The 23547-nt window shown below is 44.0% G+C and overlaps 1 protein-coding gene and 1 pseudogene across 3 annotated transcripts in view; both read right to left on the reverse strand.

The window, feature by feature from the left end:
* The window catches only part of LOC147627874 (auxin response factor 12-like), a 106666-nt gene that overhangs the window by 17273 nt on the left and 65846 nt on the right, over positions 1 to 23547 (reverse strand). The window contains exon 2 of one of the 3 annotated variants that reach the window (XM_086814850.1): positions 12217 to 12362. The exons of the other annotated variants lie outside the window; for them this stretch is intronic. Coding sequence (XP_086670976.1) covers positions 12217 to 12252 — 36 coding nt within the window. The 5' untranslated portion in view covers positions 12253 to 12362. The remainder of the gene's footprint in view (positions 1 to 12216; positions 12363 to 23547) is intronic. 3 annotated transcript variants of the gene reach the window in all.
* Positions 22484 to 23467, reverse strand: LOC147627875 (uncharacterized; annotated as a pseudogene).

The following is a 23547-nucleotide window of genomic DNA, read 5'->3' on the forward strand; positions in this document are numbered from 1 at the left end:
ATAGGCAGATCCTGACCAATCAAATGATCTCTTGGTAGTGAACATGTGTAATGTTCCACCATAACTAATTTATCCTCTCTACTACGTGAGAGACTGAGAACAATTATCATGAGTAGGAACCTATATCGGTAAGTCTTTGACTGGTCTCCTGACCTAGCTTTTCCATCTTACCCATGTGAATGGGCACTTAACTTTTGTAAGAGGGCGCTTGAACATATAAGGCAGCCTTACCATGCACTTAATGTCAAATAGGGAAAGTCAACAAACTAAGTGTACATAGTTGCTTAACACTAGTAATAGAGACCATATTATTCTTAAGTTTTGCCGGCCAAGTTTGCGTGAAGTATCGAGAAACTTCAAGTTCCAACTTAGCCTACCATGTCAAGGTAATCAAGATGCAAGCGAAATCTGTTAGCGTCAACACTCTATTGGAATTGTGCCGATCTAGATTAACCCCACCAGTCAATATCCTACTACACACCTCGGATATCAGCCATAATAAAAACTGATAATTTGGATATCTTCCACGTTAGAAGTGTGGCCTAGAAACCATACATTTGCCCTATCAAAGGTTTGGCTAATGAATTGAACATCTACCAAATCAGAGGCTAGTGCACCCATTTTGTGAACTAGGCATCCAATAATCCTTAGTTCTGGACACTCTATTGGAATTGTGCCGATCTAGATTAACCCCGCCAGTCAATATCCTACTACACACCTTGGATATCAGCCATAATAAAAACTGATAATTTGGATATCTTCCACGTTAGAAGTGTGGCCTAGAAACCATACATCTGCCCTATCAAAGGTTTGGCTAATGAATTGGACATCTACCAAATCAGAGGCTAGTGCACCCCTTTTGTGAACTAGGCATCCAATAATCCTTAGTTCTGGATAACTATTCCATCAAAAGCTAGAACATCTGCTTTGACAAAACCGTGTAAACCTGCACATGTGATACATCCTAGCATCCCATACCACTAGAAGATACCCCATATGTGTTACAAATCCATAACTCCTAAGCTTGCAAGTCTTCCGAAAGATTACTGAAGGTTGGTAGCAATGTCTTTTGGCATACAGACTGAACCTTCTCAGGAGAATAAATCTATCCGAGAAGCGTACTGATTTCAATATTAGCAAAAATTGCTTTGAATCTAGATCTCTACAAAATATATATGCTTGCGCCAAGATCCTTGGAACTATCTTTGCGAAGCAAAGAAGATTTACCTAGCATCTGGCAAAGCATAACCGCTTTACTAGATGCTAAGCAAGTACATAACACTCTCTCTGATCATTTGCAATCCACAATCTCATTTTTCCTTCCTTCTTGTAATTGATTTCTCAAATTAATTGCCACTTCCCCTTAGTCTTGAAATCCACCACAGTAGGAATATAGATGTATCCATAAACCTTGCATGTAGAAGCGTCCCGTATCACTATGATACACTCCATACAAGATCCTCTTTAGACATAAGGTTAAGTCGGAGTGATCAATTCCTTCCCAATCTCGTCTTGATACAACTAGACTCCCACCTGAAGAACACTGACTTTCAGGTTAGTCACCACATCAATCTGCCCTATATGATATTCCCTCTTACTTCTCCCATAATCGTGGGAGTATAGAACATTCGTCTTTGGCAATCCTACCTCAAATAAGATCATGAGGCTGTCGTAAGTGTAGAACACTCATCCATGAAAATCCTACCTCACTTAATACTTTGTCTATTGTAACTCATTGGTGCATTAGACAATCACACCTACATAAGATTGGCTAGATTTTGAGTATGACTATCACAAGTAAACCCTACGAACCTCAGTTTGAAATCTGGAGGATAGTCTCAAGGAACACTACCTTTATCTATAATAGCACTGTTTCTCGAAAGAAACCATAAAATCCCATAGGAAGTTGCTAAACTCTCCCAAGGAACAAACCATAATACCCACCTCCACCTTTGTATTTGTGCACTAAAAAGAAACTCAAGCCCCATCTAAAAGATAAAATCCCCGGATAATCAAGTTCTATCCAAGAACTGCATCTTACATGCAATAAGTGATAACCTCTCTCATCTTGAAATTTGAGATGAAACAAAGGTGCCTCCAAAATGCACCCTAAGGAAACCTGCTACCATTACAACATGCAAGAACTCCACAACAAATGCCATCCAACATTTACTCTGATCCTAGGCTAGAGTACGTACATGAGCTAAACGTATCTAGAAAATCAAGTAAAGGTCCATACCATCAATGCTTTTTATATCGCACATTTGCATATCATGTCTCCCTCGGGTAACATCTTTGGTACTAAAACCTAGTACCGATCCAACTCCGTCAGATAAACCTGAATCTAAGTCTATAAGGAGATATGTACTCTATAGAAGCCAAATCCGCACATTGTAAATAATTACCAATAAACCTAGTGCACCTCAAGGAAAATATGGCACAACCACCTATCCTCACCATGCTGACAACAATAAGTTAGTCAACACATGCTTCCGTTGTGACATAAGTGTAATCTCCTCGACAAAAGTCAAGACATGCTTCCGTTGTGACTCAAACTCATCAAACAATAACTACCTACATGAAGCTACACTGAATCCCTATCTTAAAGCCGTAAACTCTCTTTCAAAAGTTGACTGAATAAACCGTCCTTGAGATCTTGTGCGCTGCATCCAAGAAATGTGCTCGATCAAATATATGATCTAAGATTACTATTGATACTCAATGATTGTACAAGAAAATAATTAGTAACTACTAGTAGCCACAAATCTGGTCACTAGCACTAAGCTATGCTAGACATGGATTGCAATTTGAAGCAAATGCTTGACGACACTCCTTCATTCAGGCTTCCCGATTGGCGTCTATCTATCCTAGGACTAACTAATGTTATTCTTGGTGGCACGAAGGAACTATCGATCATGACAACTCTGCTGACAAAATAAAATTAGATAAGTGCATAGCAGTGTTGCATAGAAATGTGTTTCGTACCTGGTGGAAACGTACGAAACGTTTCGTATTGTATGAAACACGTTTTTTTTTTGCAGTGCAATTTTAATAATGTCCTACAATACGTCACCATCGCTTTGTAAGTTTTTTTTCATGCGCGTTTTCTAGTGGCAGTTCCCTGCACGTTGCTTGACGATTTGTGTACGAGCTGGCCAGTGATAGTGTGCCCGTGTCAGCCCCTTGTGCTCCTCGGTGTCCTTGGGCCCTGTGGAGGTCTTTTCGAGAGGTAATTTTTGTTTTGCTTTATGTACGTTTTCTTTGCATAGCTCACAGAGAAGCACGTTTTTTTTTCTCTTCCATGAATATTTCTTGCATATCTTCTTCTCCTTGCTCTATCGAGGCCAAAGGCTACTTGCCTTGGGCAATATAGGGTGAATTTGGAGCGTTTTTACAAGGGCCAAGACTTCTGTGATATTCATAAAATGAGATTTCTTTATGCTATGTGTCGCACTTGCACAACCAATAATCTACATTTATCCCCGCCTTGTAGGATGCCTCGAACTAGTGATTCTCTTTGGAACAATGTCACCTTCGAGTCTAGATTGAAGACTACACAGGGTTAGGGTTAGGGTTTACAGAAAGAAAACAGACATGGAAAACAAGCAGGGAGTGAACACGACTGCTGTAGATTTCTCAATGATAGAAAAAAATAAAGTACCAGCCACATGATAGTGACCCCTAAAGGATAAGTGTTCACATGACCGGCCATAAATGTGCCGGGTGGACCAAAACACTTATAAACTGCATATAAGTGAAAATGAACTAAACTGGGGGAAAAAACCTCCACTAACTGAAGTAAAAAGTGCCCCAGTAACCTACTGATGATCACTAGCACTCCTCTGGTGCATACACAGCATAAAACCCAACAAACCCCCCTGGAGTGATATGTGATCACTGTACATCATCCACCAAAAGGAAACAAATTCAAAGCATTGCGGAATGCTTCAAATTTCGGACGTGGTAATGCCTTGGTGAAGATGTCTGCCACATTCTGATCTGTAGGACAGTAGATCAGACTGATATCTCCTGCCTGGAGTCTCTCCCGAACAAAATGATAGTGAATCTCAATGTGTTTCGTGCGAGCATGAAACACAGGATTCCTGGCCACAGCAATGGCACTCTGACTATCAGTATAGATAGGTGTAGGCTCCTCCACTGAAATATCCATATCAGTCATAAGACGACGCAGCCAAACACACTCAACAGTAGTAGTGTAGGCTGCTCTGTACTCTGCCTCACAAGATGAAGTGGCCACCGTGGTCTGTTTCTTGCTAAGCCAAGAAATGCATGAAGCGCCAAGGAAGAAACAATTCCCACTAGTGGAATGTCTGGTATCAAAATCACCAGCCCAATCTGAATCACTGTAAGCATGTAACTGCATGTCACCCCCCTCAGGATAAAGCAACCCAAGAGACAAGGTACCCTGCAAATAACGGAATACACGCTTCACAGCTTGCCAATGTGACAACCGTGGGCTGTGCATGAATCTGCTCAACTGAGAGACTGCATACTGAATGTCTGGCCTTGTATTACACAAGTATATGAGGCACCCAACAGCCTGAGCATATGTAGTGGCATCAAAGGAAACACTGTCATCTTGTAGTGACAGTTTCATCCCAGGCTCCATAGGAGTACTAATAGGCTTGCAATCCTGAAATTTAAACTTCTCCAGAAGTTTAGCAACATAACGTGATTGCAACAACCCAATGCCTCTGTTATCCTGCACAAACTGTATGCCCAAATAGTAATGTACAAGGCCCAAGTCAGACATGTCAAATGTCTGTTGCAGTATCTCTTTAAATGCTGCAATTTTGTCATCATTTGATCCCATGAGCAAGAGATCATCTACATAAAGACTGATGACCAGCAGATCTGTCTCTTCTTTCTTCACATACAAAGTGGTCTCTGATGGACTGTTCACAAATCCCTGAGTGAGTAGAAAAGCATCTATTTTTGCATACCAAGCTCGTGGAGCTTGTTTCAAACCATACAAGGCCTTTTTCAGCCTGCATACTTTCCCCTCATGACCATGTTCTGCAAATCCCATGGGCTGAAAAACATAAACTTCCTCCTCGAGGTCCCCATGTAGGAATGCAGTCTTTATGTCCAACTGGTGAACAACCCAACCACGATGTGCAGCCAATGCAATGACACACCTAAGTGTCGACATACGGGATGTAGGAGCAAATGTCTCCTCATAATCAATGCCCTTCTTCTGTGCATAGCCCTTTGCAACTAGACGGGCTTTGTACCTGTCAATGGATCCATCTGCATGTCTTTTCAACTTGTAGACCCATTTAGTACCAATGGCTTTCTTGCCTTTGGGCAGATCAACCAAATCCCATGTTTGATTCTTTTTAATAGAATCAATCTCATCCTGCATGGCTTTGTTCCAATGCACATTATCTCGTGCATCCACAAATGAATCAGGCTCATCATCATCCTGTAAACTGGCTGCCATAACCAGATTCAAATCTATGATGTGTGCATGCTCATTGGTCCTTGTCTCCCTACGAGTACGACCAGCAAGAGGACCCTCTAAATGGCTGTCCTGTAGTGTCCTCAAATACCATCTAGGTATATGTCTGACCTGTGGTGCCTGCTGTCCCATATTTGGTTCAGCTTCTGGCTCATTTGGCTGCTGAATTTCTGCACCACCTACATCATTTGCTGGCTGTCCATTACCCTCATGAGTTGGATCACCAACTGTGGAATGAAACTCCATGGGTAGAAGACCTTCAAATACATCATTTTCAGCCTGATTTGCCTCATAACCAGCCATGGATAATTCTGATTTTTCATCAAAAATCACATCCCGGCTGATAAATATCTTCCTGGAGAGTGGGTCATATAACCTGTAGCCCTTGCTCTCACGGCTATACCCAACAAAAATGCATTTTGTGGCTTTATCATCAAGCTTCCTCCTCAACTCTTTGGGTATGTGTGCATATGCAAGGCACCCAAAGATACGAAAATGCGATACAGAAGGCTTGCGGCCATGCCAAGCCTCAAAAGGAGTAATAGAAACCAATGCCTTTGTGGGACATCGATTCAAAATATGACAAGCACACATTACTGCTTCCACCCAAAAGATATGTGGTAGTCTTTTTGCCTTTAGCATACATCTGGCTATCTCCATGAGTGACCGATTTTTCCTTTCTGCAACCCCATTCTGCTGTGGAGTGTAAGGAGTAGTATACTGATGTTTTATACCTCTACTCCCAAGAAAAGAATTCAGCACATGTGACATATATTCCCCCCCTCGGTCAGAACGGAGAGTCTTCACCTTGCATCCAGACTCTGTCTCAGCAAGTGCTACAAAGGCCAAAAATGCATCATATACCTGTGATTTCTGTGTCAAAGGATAGACCCAGCATATACGTGAGAAGTCATCAATAAATGTTGCAAAATAAAAGCAACCACCTAATGACTTCGTCTGCATGGGACCACAAAGATCACTGTGTATAAGTTGCAACTTTGCAGTTGCTCTTAGAGCCTGATCACGTGGGAAGGAAAACCTGTGCATTTTTCCCAAAATACATCCTTCACAAATGTGATCTGGAGGCTTCTCCATGAGAGGTAGATCTGTAAACATATTATGTCGCTGCATAAGCATAAGACTACCAAAATTTACATGCCCCATGCGAGCATGCCATAACTCCGCATCAACCATAGCTGGAGTAAGAGTGAATGCATGATAAGCAGACTGATCCACTGGCTGAAATGCATCCAACTCATAAAGTCCATGACATAATGTACCAGTAAGCATCAAGGTCAAGGCATTTGCTTTGTCTCTGACCATGCATTTATCATCATCAAAGTGGACTTGCATTCCACAATGTGCTAAAGAAGAAATGGACAACAAATTCTTCTTTATCCCTGGTACATATAAGGCATCTGTAAGGCGGAGAATGGAGCCATCAATGGCTGTAAGCTGAATCTCCCCAATGCCACACACTGGATATGAAGCATTGTTGGCACACTGAACAGTTTTGCCAACAGGGGCAGGGTTAACATGACTAAACAAATCCCTGCGAGATGTGATATGCTTTGAGGCACCACTATCAAAATACCAAGTACATGCATGCTCTGTCATACTGAGTGCCTGTGAAGACCAAGAGGCATCATAGCTGCATGTATAGAAACAGTAATCCCTGTCCTCAACAAAAGAAGCAGTCTCTGGAGGAGCTTTAGGAGCATCATTAACAGACATCCCAGCTTCCTTTGCCTTCTCTTTGGCAATCCTCTTCCTACATTCCGTGATGTAGTGACCTGGCTTCTTATAGTAATGACATTTTCCCTTCTTCTTGGGCTGTCCATCACCTTTCTTGGTATCCTGTGAAGAACCACCATCACCTGAATTTTGATTTGCACTCTTTGGCTGAGATTTCCCTTTCCCCTTTTGACCTGTAGTAAATGCTTGTTCAGCATTTGTGTTCATATTCATATTCTTCCTCATTTGCTCCTCTTGTAGTAAGAGAGCAACAAGTTCCTGATACTTGAGGGGTTCAACAGCATTCCTCATGCTGAGGTTCAAAGAGGTATGGAAAGCCAAGTAAGATCTTGGCAAAGAGTGCAAGATGGTGGACACAAGCTGTGTCTCAGGAATAATCTCATCCACATTGATGAGTTGCTCTCTCAAATCCTGCAGCTTGTTCAAGTGGCTAGACATATCATCTCCTTCATTCATTTTCTGATTTTCCAGCTCTCTTTTCAAAAATGAGATCCTAGCCTCATTACGAGCAGCATACATTTGCTCCAAAGTCACCCATGCATTCTGTGAAGTGCCAGCTGAACGAATATGAGGTATAATAGACCTCTGAACTGACAATGCAATGAGTGACAAAGCTTGTGCATCCCTGGCATCCCATGTCTTTTGAGCATTTGTTCTCTGAACAGGCAATGGCTGTCCTGGAGCCTGTACCTGTTGTCCTCGTCCATGAGCACCCCCTTGAGGAGGAGTCTCTGGAGCCAATGGACCTGGACGTGGTTCATCACCACTAACAAAATCCCAAAGACCTTTTGCCACAAGCACATTTTTCAGCATAAAACTCCACAAGGAGTAGTTCGTGCCATCCAATTTGTCTTCCTTAGACAAATATGTGAATACATCACTTTGCTGTTGATTTGCCATTATGCTTTACGCACAATGTTGTACCTGTTTACCAAAAAACCCAAAAGCAAAAACCCTGATAACAACTGTACTCCACTGAATACAGTTTACCCAAATCTGCCTGCACTCTCAATCCTCTGAATGTGCAACTTAATGCACCAGTGACTGAGTAGGGCAGCAAATGGCGTACACAATGCCAAAATGCCCCAAAAATGCCCAAATTTGCTGCACCCAAACTGTGCAAAAAACTGTATATTTTCTTGCTAGAAAATCTGCCTGTTGTGCCTGTATATTTTTCACAGAGAAAAATAAGAATGCCCAAAACTCAAAGCCTGTAATGCTTACCAGCTGAGATATGAGTTGATTGTTGTACTCATGCAGGTACAGTCCACCAAAGAGCAGGTACTGTTGACTGGTACAGAACAAGTACGGAACACCAGATGCTGCTGATCGCTTGTACTGACAGTTGTACTGCTGTCTGCGCAGGTGTGTACAGAAGACTGTACGGAGCAGCAGGTACACGTCAGCTGCAGTCGAGCTGTATGCAGGTACAAGCGTACGTAGCAGGTACAACAGCGCTGATGACAGGGATGCGCTCGACTGGCTGCAGGTGTCGACTTGCAGACGAATACCAGCAGGCGGCGACTGTAGTACTATTGGCGCTGAAGGCGTAGACGTACGGTGGCTAGTACACGTGTGTAAATGTAGGCGACGCCTGTTGTAGTACTTTATTGAAGGCGACGTGCGACTGGATGTGCGACTGGATTTACGGGCATAAGGCGCACAGCTGAAGCTGAAGGCGGCGCACTATGGGTGTACGGGCAGCAGGCGCACGTGTGACTGAAGGCGGCGCTGATGTACGGATGCTGTACGTTTGATGTACGGGTAGTGCTGAGCGCAGGCAGTGTACAGCAATGGGCAAGGGCCAAACTTCAATGACTCTGATACCAAATGAAGACTACACAGGGTTAGGGTTAGGGTTTACAGAAAGAAAACAGACATGGAAAACAAGCAGGGAGTGAACACGACTGCTGTAGATTTCTCAATGATAGAAAAAAATAAAGTACCAGCCACATGATAGTGACCCCTAAAGGATAAGTGTTCACATGACCGGCCATAAATGTGCCGGGTGGACCAAAACACTTATAAACTGCATATAAGTGAAAATGAACTAAACTGGGGGAAAAAACCTCCACTAACTGAAGTAAAAAGTGCCCCAGTAACCTACTGATGATCACTAGCACTCCTCTGGGTGCATACACAGCATAAAACCCAACATAGATATGGTGGCTTGGGCTCCAAAAAGTGGAAATGTAACTTTTGTGAAGATAAGCACCATGGTAGTGCCACTAGGCTGAAGGCACATTTGTCACAAACAAAGGGTTTTGGCATTGGGCCATGTAAGCGTGTGCCAAAAGAAATCTATGATAGCCTAAAGGCTTGGAAGGCCAAGCAGCTAGGTATCCCCCTCGAGGATTCCGATCTGGGAGAGCTTGAAGCATGTCAAAGTGTCTCCAAGAGGACTCGCACTATCGAAGAGGAAGATACCAGTGGTGATGTTGCAGGTGGTTCTAGTTCGGCACCTCAAGCCAAAAGAACTAGTCTTCCAGTGTTCAAGAAAGGACATGTGCAGGCAAGGATGTAGAAGGTTGCCATGAAAGAGGCAACGAGGGAGCTGATGATATTGTTTATTCAATGTGGATTGTCCTTCCACATTGTCAGGACTCCTCGATGGAAGAAGGCAATGAGAGCTATCTCCCGCATTGGGTATGAGTCCTCCTATGAAACAGTGTGCACTACTGAGCTTCGCAAGGAGCAACTGGTTGTGGAGATGGAGATGGAGCCTCTCAAGGCCACTTGGGCAAAGTATGGTTGTACTTTGCTTTGTGATGGATGAACAAATGTGTGGAAGAGAAATGTGTGTAACATTCTTGTGTCCTCTTGCAAAGGCACAATGTTCATTCGTGCCATAGATGCATCGGTGGTAGGTACTAGGGACAATGGTTACAGGGGAGTTCGTTATGTTCCACATGCGCTAGGTAATTGATGAAATTGGCCCTGATAACATTGTGGAGGTGATTATGGACAAAGGGTCCAATTGTGTATCCATGGGCAGGATGTTAGAGGATGAGTTTCCCAAGATTGTGTGGACACCTTGTGGAGCACACAACCTTGACTTGATGATTGAGGATGTGGAGAAGCTTGATTGGGTGAGCCATGTATTTTCAGTTGTATCTAGAATGGTGAACTTTGTCACAAAGAGGCCAAATGTTTTGAGCATGTACAGGGCCAATAGCGACCTTGAGCTTCTAAAGCCCTCCAAAACTCGGTTTGCATATATGTTTATTGTGGTGGAGAGACTAGTGAGAGTGCGACATGACTTATTGTGCATTGTTGTGTGTCATGAGTGGATAGCATGGGAGGACAAGGACGAGCCCAAGTCTACAACATTCTCTCATATGGTCATGAGAAATACTTGGTGGCAGGATGCAGAGGGACTTACGAAGGCACTTCAGTCCATGTATAGTGTCTTTCGGCTCATAGACATGGAGGGGAGTACCATTGGGCTGCTTTATGAGTTCATGGATAGAATTGGTGAAGCTCTCAATACTTGCACTACCTTGTCGCCTAAGAGGTGCTCACCCTTGGGCCTTAACTTTAGTCTTTGACTCTTTCTCTTCATATAAGTTATTTTATAAATGTATAGAGTCTAGACTTGTAGTTTTCTTCGTGCTTCCTAAATCTTGATCTCTTACGTATGCCACATTTAGAGTTCAAGACATTAAGGACATTTGAAATTGGCGTTGGGATTGGTTTCATAGGCCTATCCATGCTGTTGCTCACATTTTGTATCCCCTTTGGAGGAATGAGGAGCGAGAGTTAGGATGGACCGAGTACATTACCAAGTTGGTGGGATTGGGAGGTGATATATAGCTTATGAGGAAGCTCGAGGATGAGCTTCTCATTTACCGCCGCAACGGTAGCCATATGTTTGGGCGAGCCACTGCATTGCTCAAGGAGATAGTTAGAGCGAGTGTCTTGGTGGGAGAACTACAGTATTGGTACACCCAACTTGGTAAGATTCTTGAATCTTGTATCTTTGTCTCTTATTCTTTCTAAATCTATATTCAAATGCTACTCTGTCTTTGACTCTAACTTAACATTCTTTTTAGATACAGATTAATTCTCTCCCAAGGTTGCAATTCAAGGCCTTGTGAGTGGAACTGGAGTACATGGGCTCTTTTTTATACGAAAAAGAGAAATAGACTCTCCACAACATCGAGTACATGGGCTCTTTTTTACACGAAAAAGAGAAATAGATTCTCCACAACACAATTGGAGAGGCTTGTCTTTTGCCATTGCAATCTTCCATTGCTAGAGTAAAAGGGTCATCATCCCATTGAGCCTTACTAAGTGAATCATGATAAGATTGAAATCACGAAGTGCAAGGAGATTCTCGACATTTCTCAGGAGGAGAGAGACATCTATGCTCTGTGAGGAGATCATGGCTCCAACTCGCACTACACGATCTCGTCAAGAGACCGCACCCGCACCTCTAGAGGATAAGGCATTTGAGGACTCAGCTACCGGTAGTGACTGTGAGAGCAAGGCTACAAAGGCAGAGGATGCAGATGAGGAGGATGAAGTAGATAGCAACTAGCAACATCATTTTATTTGAACTTGTTATTTAGTTTGGACATGTTACATCATATATTTATGTACTCTTTTGATACTTTCTTGATGCTAGCATCTAGCGTCATTTGCAATTTATGCCATGGATCATGGATTATGAGTCATGATTCGTCACCCATGTGGTGATCCTTTTGATTTTTGTTTAGTGATTACTATTAATGAAGTATGAAGCTTTTTCTTGGTAGTGGGTAGTGGCCCAATGATCAATCGTGATTTGTGATATCTTACGTGTATTGTTTACTGAAATGAATTCAGTGTGGTCTCTTATAAGTTATGTCATAGGGCTAAATACATTTTTTTTTGGGTATATTTCAAGTTGAAAATATATATATTTTTTATATTTTGTTTGAAACCTTTTTGGACCCGTTTCTTACCTTTTATCAAAACGTACGAAACCCGTTTCATACATGCCATTTCAGAAACACGTGGCAATACTGGTGCATAGTATATATAGCACTATCGAAGTCATGCTATCGATCCTTCTCATTCTCTTGTGGTACCACCATGTAGCTTGCAATCACTAGGATCCTTAGAAATGACGTGGGTTCCCACTCTGCAACACACGGGTCACGGAATAAACACCAAAGTACATCCACATTCAAAAGTTAATCTAAATAAACTCAAGGTTACATTGGCAAGACTAGCTAAAGAAAGCGCTCTCGTCTCCCAAGTCAATGGTCTCTACAATAAATTCTTCTCTACAAGTAAAGATTTTATCCAAAACGAAATCACCCATCTACAACTAGACCCACTCAAATATCGAGAACAATAATTTGTTAGGTATGATGTACCATATGGGACACCGAGGTATATTACTCCAAGGTGTGTATCTCCATCTGAACCTCCCAAGAGATCAACCACTCTTAGGTCCCCTCCCTCAGATCACAGTTGCAATGGTCCGTATCTACTCCTTCAGATCTGTCTACCACGAATTCGGGTAATCAAGGATAATTTTGGTCCAAGTTGTTCAGCCAAGGCATTACGAGCGCATACAAATCAAGAAGCTATCAAGAAATCTACGTCTTGCTTTGATACCAAGTGTTACAATGTCACAAGCAGGGAAGGTGACCCGGAACGGTAATATAGACCAACACTTCAAATACCAAACAGAGCATGATAACACAGTGGAAGAACCATAAAACCGCACTGAGCAGGAATGGCCGGCCCCGCGTAGGAACTTCTTTATTCAGAGAGAAGCTTTTACAAGACACCAAGGCGCGGGTGCAATCAGCACACCGGATTTTCCACAAAGCATTAGCACAAATCTTTCCGAGATAACTATCCGGTGCCAAGTTACAAACACAGCACCAAAAGCCATCCAAAAAACTATCTCAAAACAGTCCCGTAAAACAGCCCATAAACTGTCCATAAAACAGTCCGGTACGGAGCCCAAAGCAGCTCCGAGTTCCGTGCCAAATCAGCCCCAAAACAGAGCCAAAATCAGCCCTAGAGGAGCTCTCAAATCAGCCCCAAAAACAGTCCATAAACCAGTCCCAAATGAGCTCTCAAAACTGTCGCAGATTCCTCCAAAAACAGTCCCAGAAAGGAGTCAATCAGCCCTGTCAGGTTCTTGGAGAAAGCGACCAACCATGTGGCTGTCGTGGAGGAAGTCGACCAGCTTTGTGGGAGGTTTGGAATTACCAACAGAGTATTCTCTTGTACAAGTGCGGGTGCCCGGGAGTTCCACTCCTCTGACAACACCAGATTTATCCAAATCTGTGAAAAACAAAGCAATACAAGCTCTCGGTCACCAACCAAAGCAAAGCAGTCACCAACTGCTCAATAGAGAAAGCAAACCCTCGGTTACTAACCAAGGCCAAAGCAATCACCAATTGCCTTCCAGAAAAAGCCAACCCATGGTCACCAACTAGGGCCAAAGCAATCACCAACTGCCTTTCCGTGAAACCAAGCCCTTGGTCACCAACCTGGGCCCAATAGTCACCAACTGTTCTCTTGGTTTCATGGCTGTCCACACGATTGTGCAAATCTATAACAGCAGTTAGACCAAATGGTTTTGCATCCAGTGAGTAGGGTTGAAGCTAGGCACAAACTGTATCGGTTCCATCCCAAGAAAACCCTTGGTACCTTGCTGAATTTTACTGTAAATAAGCACAACCAGCCTGTAGAGAAGTAGGAGACTCTGTCGATCAGCCCTAGAGAGCATGTATGCAACTGGACTGACTCTATAGCATGTAAGCAACTCGGCCAGCACTAGAGAAGAGAGAAAACACGGTCAGCCAGCCCTGTAGCAAGTGTTTCAGCAGTGGACTAGCCACATTGTCCATGTTCCATGAGTCGGCCAGCCATGTAGTACATGCACTTGAAGTCGGCCAGCCTCACAACTCTCCTCCGTGCTGTCCACAGCTCATATGCTCCCTACAGAAGAAATCGACCAGCTCCTTTTGGCTGCCCTCACTTGCTCAACACCCCAAACTCCTAGAAAAGCAACTCGTGTGTGTGAAAAATAAATCCACAGTCACTTTTAGCAACTCGTGGGCTTTTTGTCCGCCCAAGTCTAATAATTGGTCCCGGTTCATTAAAATAGTCTAGCCCGATGTGAACTCTCTTATAAGTTATAAGTTTGTCCACCCAAACTTTAATGAATATGAACCTGCAACCATTGACTTTAGTTAACAAAAGAAATAATAATTAAATAAGGTTGAGTGTGCACACTTACCACTTGCAAAACACATAAAATTTACCGCGTTAGTCCCAAACTGGTGTGCACACACACGTGCATGGGGTGTCTAGGCGTCCCTGATGCCCCAGATGCAATCACGTGTATGAGAGATAAAGGGAATAGGGGATTCACACAGTACACGCTAAGCGGGAAAAACCGCTCCCTCTTCAAGAATTTATTTCAGGAACAATCCACGGGCTTTTCCAAGCTAGGACCAATACAACAAATGAATACAATATCAAACAAAGGTGTCGATGATTTGATCGGGCCGATGTCGATGTCGATGTCGAGGTACAAGATAACTGATGCCAAGCTCACCTCGAGGATGACCCACAAAAGACTTACACCGGGCTAGTACCAAAATCCAAAGAATCCAACTCATGTTCTCAAGAATCCACCAAAAGCTCTTTCTTCTCAATCCAATCTTTTCACTAATAAAGGAGGAGGCGGCGGTTCTTCAAATAGAAACAACCCCTCTCCCAAAGAAGGCGGCTGAAAGGAGGTACTGATGGAAGAGTTAGACAATAGCCAATAGGTGGTGGTGGATGAGCGAACGTGCAACAGAATATCCAGCAAACAGGAGGCAAAGACCCCGGCTCTGGAGCAGCGGAGATGTTGGTGGCAGGCGGCAAAACCCGGCTCTGGGCAGCGGCGACATGCGGCTCTGGGCGGCGGCGCTTCTTCACAGGGGGGAGCAGCGGTGGTTGGTGCTGCAAAGGGGGTTTCTGGTAGAGGGGAGGTAGAAAGGTGATGTAGAAGAAAGGGCTCTTGCTTTTCTCAAGGGAGTTCTTCCACGTTCTTCTTCTATGAGCCTCCAAGTGTTTTTCTATGATCCACCAAGAGGGTGCTTGGTTCTTTAAATACTTGAGGGGATGCCTGCTTTTACCATGCTTTGCTTTTGTTTTTATCACTTGGCTCTTGCTTTTGTTTTAATAATAATTAAAGTTCTTGATTTTAACTTTAAGGCCTTGCTTTTTGGCCTTGGAGCTGCTTTTTGAAAAAGCGGCTTATAGCTTTTTGACTTAGTTCGACGAGCTCTTTCCAACGGTGCCCTCAGCTTTTGGTCAACAAAGTTTGACTTTTGCTTTTTCTTGCTTTTTGACCCAGACGAGCGCTTTTTCCAATTCCAACTTTAGGAACCCTGTTTCCATGTGTCCATCATCCTGTCCATGTGTCCGGGCATGAGTTCTATTATGTGAAAAGAGCATGGAGGACCAAATAGTTACAATAGGCCATGGTAATGGCATGAACTTGAGGCCTTTGGGAAAGTGCATCTGCCACTACATTCTTCTTTCCGAGAGTGTGTAGAATCTGAAAATGAAACAGAGAGGAAATTTGCCCATCTCATATGCTTTTCAGACAACTTCGTTTGAGTAAGAAAGTACTGAAGACTTTGATGATCCATCTTAACGGTAAATTCAGCTCCCAACAAATAATTCTTCCACATCGTGAGAGCATGAATGATTGCCTAGAAGCTCTTTCTCATAAACCTGTAAGTGAAGTTCCGCATGTTGCAACCGACGACTTTCGTATGTGACAACATGTCCTTCTTGGTTTAATACTGCACCAATACAATCTCTAGAAGCATTATATTCAATGGAGAATGGTATGTGCAAATCTGGCACGATTAAAACCGGTCGAGACATGATGGCCTGTGTTAAACCATGAAAAGCCTTCTTTTATACATCACCTTACTGAAATACTATCTTTTTCTTGGTGAGATCATGTAATGATGAAGCAATTTCAGCAAAGTGCTTAATGAAACACTGGTAATACGAGCATAATCCTAGAAAACTTCGAATTTCATGTACTGTTCGCAGCTTTGGCCAATCCTTGATTGCTTGCAATTTGACCAGGTCCATGCGTACGCCTTCCTTTGATACAATGTGACCAAGATAGTGAATTTATGATAAGAAGAATTCATTCTCAAAGAAGGTCCCAGTAAATTGTCCGTGCTTTCTGAAAATCCTATCCATCATTTGATTGAACGTGGCCGGTGTGTTGGTAAGCCCAAACGGCACTACCAAGAACTCATAGAGCCCAAACTACGTTCAAATAGAAGTTTTATGTACATCTTATGGTGCCACTCGTATTTGATGGTAGGCGCTCTTGAGATCAATTCGGCTAAAGCAAGTTTCACCTTCTAGCTTGTCAAGGATGTCATCGATGCGCAGAATAGGAAATCTAGTCTTTATCGTAACCTTGTTAAGGGTACGATAATCGACGCACATTCTGAATGTTCCATCCTTCTTTTGCACCAATAATACAAGTGAACAATAAGGAGATGAGCTAGGTTGTATCAAACCTTTCTTGAGCAAGTCATTTATATGTGTCATAATCTCTTCTTGTTGACTAACACTTACTTTGTATGGGGGACGATTGGGCGGTGTGTTGCCAGGTCTCACATCAATACGGTGATCTTCGGGACGTAATTCACCAGGCAACGCATCTCGAAAGCAATCACTATAACGATGTAGGAAATCTACTCGCTGTCGAGTTAGAGGATCAACATTCACTCTTTCATGCTCAACACTCTCTCTCTTACAAAAACCAAGTAAGAACAAGCTGATTTCTTTATTACCGTCTTGACCTATACATAACTAACAATAGGTATGGTACTTCTTGGAGTACCAACATCTATAACAATCTCTCTACCTCTAAGATCTTCTTTTCTTTGGATGATTTCTTTGGCTCCATACGAGCATGCCAAGGCATTCCCAACAAAATATCACAACCAGTGAGAGGAGAACCCATAAATCTCTCATGAGATCAAGATAGCCCTGTATGTGAATGCGGAGCTTGCCAATGATTGGCGTTACATTCACTCCTTTACCCTCAAAAGCTACATCTGCATCCATTTGAGTGCCATAATCTGATACATCCAACCCTATGGCGGTAGCCATCTGCGCAAAAATGAAATTGTCCGTGGATGCATCATCAAAAAGAAACAGTGCAGGTTGATCTTTTAATTGTCCCCATGCTTTACATATGAGTCTTTTAGTTGAAGTATGTCTTGTGTTTCTCAATACATCTGGCATAGCATTTACATGAGGCTTTTCGGTGCCACTATCTGCATTTTTCGGGTTTCGTGGGCACCCATAATACAAGTGATCTTTACTTCCATATCCAAAACATTTTCCATCACGTCTATACTCAATCCTTTGCTGTTTTGACAATCCATGATCATTGCGTTTGTCCCACGGCTTCTTGAATGAATGTTCCTTTGTACCTTGGGCATCTTTTTGATCACTTTTTAAGGGCTGTCCGCCCTTTTTCTGGTCATAACCAGTCCTTTTCTTAGCCTTGGAAGAATTTGAAATTGGCTTAGATTTGTCTTGTTTTATGTGCAACGTCTCTGCTACAGTATCCAAATGCATTAACTACCAAAGGGTTTGATTTGGATACACTTCAAGGCTCTCTTGAATGATCAGATGCAGCCCAGACTCAAACTTTCTTTTCTTCTCTTCATCAAAGAGTGTCATGAAAGGGGTAACTTTCAGCAGTACCTTCCAATATTTGGCGATGTTAGTTTGCACCGACTCCCCTTCTTCCTATTTCAGCCAATCCCATTCTTTACGCACATCTTTAGCAAAATTTGGTGTTAAGAATTGATCATAAAACTGAGTTTTGAATTCAGTCCAGTTGCGGGCAGCACCATGGTCCAAGAGTTGGCCATCCACCAATCACTAGCTGTATCTCTTAGATGCATATGAGCATGCCTCAGTTTTGATTACAAAAAGCTATCTCAAATTGCCGAATAAAAGCAAGAGCTTTGGTAACTTCCATCTTTCTCAAATTTGATGTCCTTATCCCCTGACTTAGACTCTTTGACTTTCTTCTTTGAATGAGATCTCCATGCCCACCAATTTTAGTCATAGGAGACTCATGTCAAGCTCTCTTTCCACTATCCTGAGCAGCACTTGTAGATTGAGTGGAATCAACATGATAAGAACGCGCTCGACGTGGAATAGTATGATGAGGATGAGATATGGCCTCCTCTAAATCATCAGAATCTGATGTGCTTCCCAGCGGGAAACCTTTCTTCCAATGAAGTCCTCGGATACATCCTTTTGTCCTCTCAGATAAGACTTGGCCAATTCACGAGGATCTTTATATCCCATCTCTGTGCTGCCATGGCCTCAAAGGCCGCATCATCTGGAGAAACTTTCCTTTTTGTACTCAAGACTTTTTGCACATCAGGATCCTTTCTCAAAGATCTCCACTGCATTGTGTCATCACGGTATCGTCTAACTTGGCGCCTCAAGGTCTCCAACTCAGACCTTACATCAACTAGATTTGGATGTGCACTACCAGCAGTCTCTCTTGCATATGCGTCACTTGCTCAAGAGGACTATGAGCAATTCCAACAGATCCCTCGGCATGTGCCCTCTCGCGCTCTAGAGACTCAGCTTGAGTGCTCATGTCCTCTTTTGTAAGCTTAGCCAAAAATTTTGTATGCCCAAAAATCATCCTTTCTCAAGCAGAGAAAGAAACATTTGCTCTTATACCAATGTCACAAGTGGGCACATGAATACGGTAAACCAGTGGCTCAGATCACAACATACATTCAACATCCATCACAACATGAGCATGAATCAATACATCTGTCACTCACAGGCATCATAAACACATACATCTTGAAAGAATGACATAAGATAATCTTGCACAACACTAGGGGCTGAAGTTGCGCCAGCCCCCCCCCTTGAGGTATCTTTATTACCAACAAAGTATTCTCTTGTACAAGATGCGGGTGCCAGGGAGTTCCACTCCTCTGACAGCACCATATTTATTGAAATCTGTGAAAAACAAAACAATACAAGCTCTCGGTCACCAACCAAAGCAAAGCAGTCACCAACTGCTCAATAGAGAAAGCAAACCCTCAGTCACCAACCAGGGCCAAAGCAGTCACCAACTACCTCCCAGAAAAAGCCAACCCACGGGCATCAACCAGGGCCAAAGCTGTCACAAACTGCCTTCCCGTGAAACCAAGCCCTCGGTCACCAACCTGGGTCCAACAATCACCAACTATTCTCTTGGTTTCACGGCTGTCCACACGATTGTGCAAATCTGTAGCTCGAAACAGGCCCAAAACAGCACTTAGAACAAATCGTTTTGCATTCAGTGAGTAGGGTTCCATCCAAAGAAAACCCTTGGTACCTTGCTGAATTTTGCTGTAAATAAGCACAACCAGCCTGTAGAGAAGTAGGAGACTCTGTCGACCAGCCCTAGAGCTCTCTATAGCCTGTAAGCAACTTGGCTGGCACTAGAGAAGAGAGAAAACATGGTCGGCCAGCCCTGCAGCAAGTGTTTCAGCAGTCGACCAGCCACATAGTCCATGTTCCATCAGTCGACCAGCCATGTAGTACATGGACATAAAGTCAGCCAGCCTCACAACTCTCCTCCGTGCTGTCCACATCCCATATGCTCCCTATAGAAAAAATCGACCAGATCCTTTTGGCTGCCCTCACTTGCTCAACACCCCAAACTCCCAGAAAAGCAACTCGTGTGTGATAAAAATAACTCCACAGTCACTTTTAGCAACTTGTGGGCTTTTGGTCCAGTGCCTGGGTGCCCAAGTCTAATAATTGGTCCTGGTTCATTAAAATAGTCTAGTGTCTGATGTGAACTCTTATAAATTATAAGTTTGTTTGCCCAAACCTTAATGAATATGAACCTGCAACAACCATTGACTTTAGTAAACAAAAGAAATAATTATTAAATAAGGTTGAGTGTGCACACTTACCACCTACAAAACACATAAAATTCACCGCGTTAGTCCCAAACAGGTGTGCACACACGTGTCCACGGGGTGTTTAGGCGTCCCCGTTGCTTGTGGACATTCACAAGCAAAATGCCATGCAATGTCGAGGCAAACAAAACAAGTCACACATGCAAGTGCATTTCACAAGCAAATGCTTGTGCACGATGATTTGGATTAAATCTCCCAACTTGCCGTCTTGTACACCAAAATTGTCGCGACCATGGGCACCACCCATGCTGGATCCAAATGTTGTACTCACTAGAGCCATTGCCCTTGCATGAGCCCAGCTAACTCATCAGGATCACCAACCCTTCCATGAATTCACATACTCATTGAACAGAGTCACTAACTCTTTCATGAGTTTACGCAATCACTAGGGTCACCAACCCTTGCATGAATCATAGTCACATGGGACAGGGACGGGGATGGGGAACGGCAAAAGGCAAGGAACGAGGACGGTGTCAGGCATTTTTCTGAAAGGTGTTTTGGGCTTGTGTACATATGGATGCATGGCATGTGTGAAGACTTTGCTATGGAATGCGTTGGCAGATGTACAGGGTGAATGGTTTTGTTTTGGGCTTGTGCAGGTTTGTTCGGAGTGTGGTCTGCTGGGGATGATATCAGTTGCTCGGTAGCTCTGAGTTTGTGTGCGCGTCCCAAGTATAAGTGGGCACTGGCAAGTTGTATTCGAAGATGTGAAAGCATGGGCAATTAAAGATGACAGGATGTATGCAAGAGCATGGTGTGAAAAGCATTGGGGTGGCCATCTTTTAGGCTTTTTATAAAAATAATAAATATAAACATGGCTAGCTAGAAGAAAAGCCACTTGGCCGCTTGCTTATTTGCCAACGTAGCTGCCAGCGGAGCCTCTGGAAGGTTGGCGAATTGTGGTTTGAGCTGTCTTTAAGGTGTGTGTAGCCGCCTTGTGCGAAGACGGCTCGGGTCATTCTGCAGAGACAAACGCGAAGGGGAGAGCCGCCTTTGGCTGTTCACTGTGGCTGTCTAGCGTGGAAGGTGCCCGCCTTGTATCAGGAGGCTTCTTCAGTGAAGTGTGCAGAGGCTGCCTTCAAGAGAAGCTGTCTGGCGAAGGGGGATCAGCGTGCAAGAGCGAAAGGCTGGAGGGAGCAGCCTTTGGAGCGGCAGCTGGACGTGAGAGAGGCTGGATGCGCAGGAGGGCTCGCGACAAGTGGAAGATCGCCGTGAAGAAGGGAGAGGGAAGCGTGTGGCTGTGGGTATGGTAGCAGGCTGGCGGCTGCAGAGGAGGTCGCCTAGGAAACAGAGGTGTGGACAAGCGAAGAGCAGGGGCTGGATGTGAGACAAGCTTGACGTGGAAGCTGTTCAGAGACAGAGGTTCAGAGACAGAGGTGTTGCTGCTTGGCTGGTGGGGCCGGTAGCACTGCAGAGAAGCTGCCTGTGGCAGAGGAAGTGAGGTTGTGAGGCTGGCAGAGGATCAGCACAGAGAGAGAGAGAGAGGTGTTGGTGTAGCTGCTGCTGGCGACACACACAGAAGTGATGGGCTGCAGAGAGAGATGAGGGTTGCTGGTGGGGCGCCCTCTGAAGAGACAGTGGCCGGATTCTTTCTGGTGTGGTTGGCACAGCTGCAGGTGCAAAGGAGTGCAAAGAGAAGAGGGAGCAGGGTCCCTGGTTTGCATGGGCTGGAGACAGGTGGGGCTCGCCTACGACATCGGGTAGTGCAGAGAAGTGTTTAGGTGTTTGTGGTTGAAAGGGCTTGGTCGTCAGACGCAAGGTTGCAATTCCTGAGGTGGTGTGGCTGTGGTCGAGTTCCCTTGGCAGTAAATCCAGGCCTGAGTGTTTGTAAGCTGTGTGAGTAAGGCTTCTGTGTCGGGAGAAGCTTGTATGAAGTGTTGTTGACTGGAATATAATTGTTGGGTGTTTACTTGTCTATGGTGCCCCTGTTTTGTGCTGTCTTTCTGGTGTGGGTGGTGTGGTGAACCGTGAGAGAAGTGTTCCAGCCGGTGGCTGGTGGTGCCCCCGTTGTCGTGGTGTTTTCCAAAGTTGGGAGGTGAAGGGCTATAGAGGCATGGTCTTTTTTTCTTGTTTTCACCTCACAACGGCATATGGAATATGCAATGTATTGACTACAAAGCACACTAAATAAAATAACATTTATGTTTTTACACTTTGAACTTTCAAGGCATCACAATACATGGCGCAAACACCGAGCAGGTGCTAATAAGTACACCAACGAAGTTCAAACCAATATATAAGCATGGAATGATGATCACTATCAAATAACAAAAGACTAGTGTCTACAATGCACATAAAGTGCTGAGTCAAGACTAAAAAGTAAAAACAATGAAACATAGCTAAATGATAAATCATAGAGCCTGCAATGCTCAATCGGAGGGTGGAGCATGAGAAGTACTGGCGTCATGATCATGGCTGCCTACATGACCAGTCTGAAAGGTAGTGGCATCGTCCTTTGGGCTCTGTTGTGTCTCCACCTGCTCATTTCCCTCCTCTTGCTCCATCTCCCACTGAGTAAAGGGATCTGTCTTTGCAGTCGCACCCTTGCAAAGCATTCACAAGTTTGCGCTTACAAAGACAAGATCATTGGCCTTTTCTACACCAAAGCGGTTCCTCTTCTTTGATGCAATATGGCTGTAAGAACTCCAAAGCTGATCCAAACAAGAGGAGCTTACAGCTTGGTTGAGAATGTGGATAGCCAAGTGTTGTAGCTCTGGCCCATCTGAACCATAGTCTTCCCACCACAAAGCAGCCCCAACCTTCAACCTATCCTCCTGTGCATCCGCACAACCAAAAGCACCACGAAAGGACCTGTACGCAGCAAGCTGGTCTTTGATTTTGCGCCTAATGTCTCCATCTGGCACTAGACGATCCAAGATGCGCCTCCAACCATCACTGATCTCTCTGTCACTCTCCTGTCCATTACCCTGAAACTCAGGGTCCACCATATATGCATCTGCATGCAAGGGAGAGGCATAGGAGACTGGAGTTCCACCTTGTCACACATAAGGAATGAATCTCCTCGTATCTGTCCTCATTGGGCTCTAACTCTTGCAACTTCTTTATCATTCTATCCATCGCCTCATACACCTTCCCGATGCATGGCTGCATAGCATCTACAAGCCTCAACAAGTGGACAATAGGCCTCACCATAGCATCAATGCGTTTCACATCCTCCCAAAAGGAAGTGCTCTCTGCATGCTCTGTGCATAATATGCCTATGGCTGTCGAAGCCAATGTAGAAGTGGTGAACTCGTGCTGATGAAGAGCTGCCTCAATGCACCACTGCACTCCCTCAAGCGGGCGAGC

Source organism: Cibotium barometz, chromosome 20 (genome assembly GCF_041138505.1).
Source record: "Cibotium barometz isolate CiBa-2024 chromosome 20, ASM4113850v1, whole genome shotgun sequence".
Classification (NCBI taxonomy): domain Eukaryota; kingdom Viridiplantae; phylum Streptophyta; class Polypodiopsida; order Cyatheales; family Cibotiaceae; genus Cibotium; species Cibotium barometz.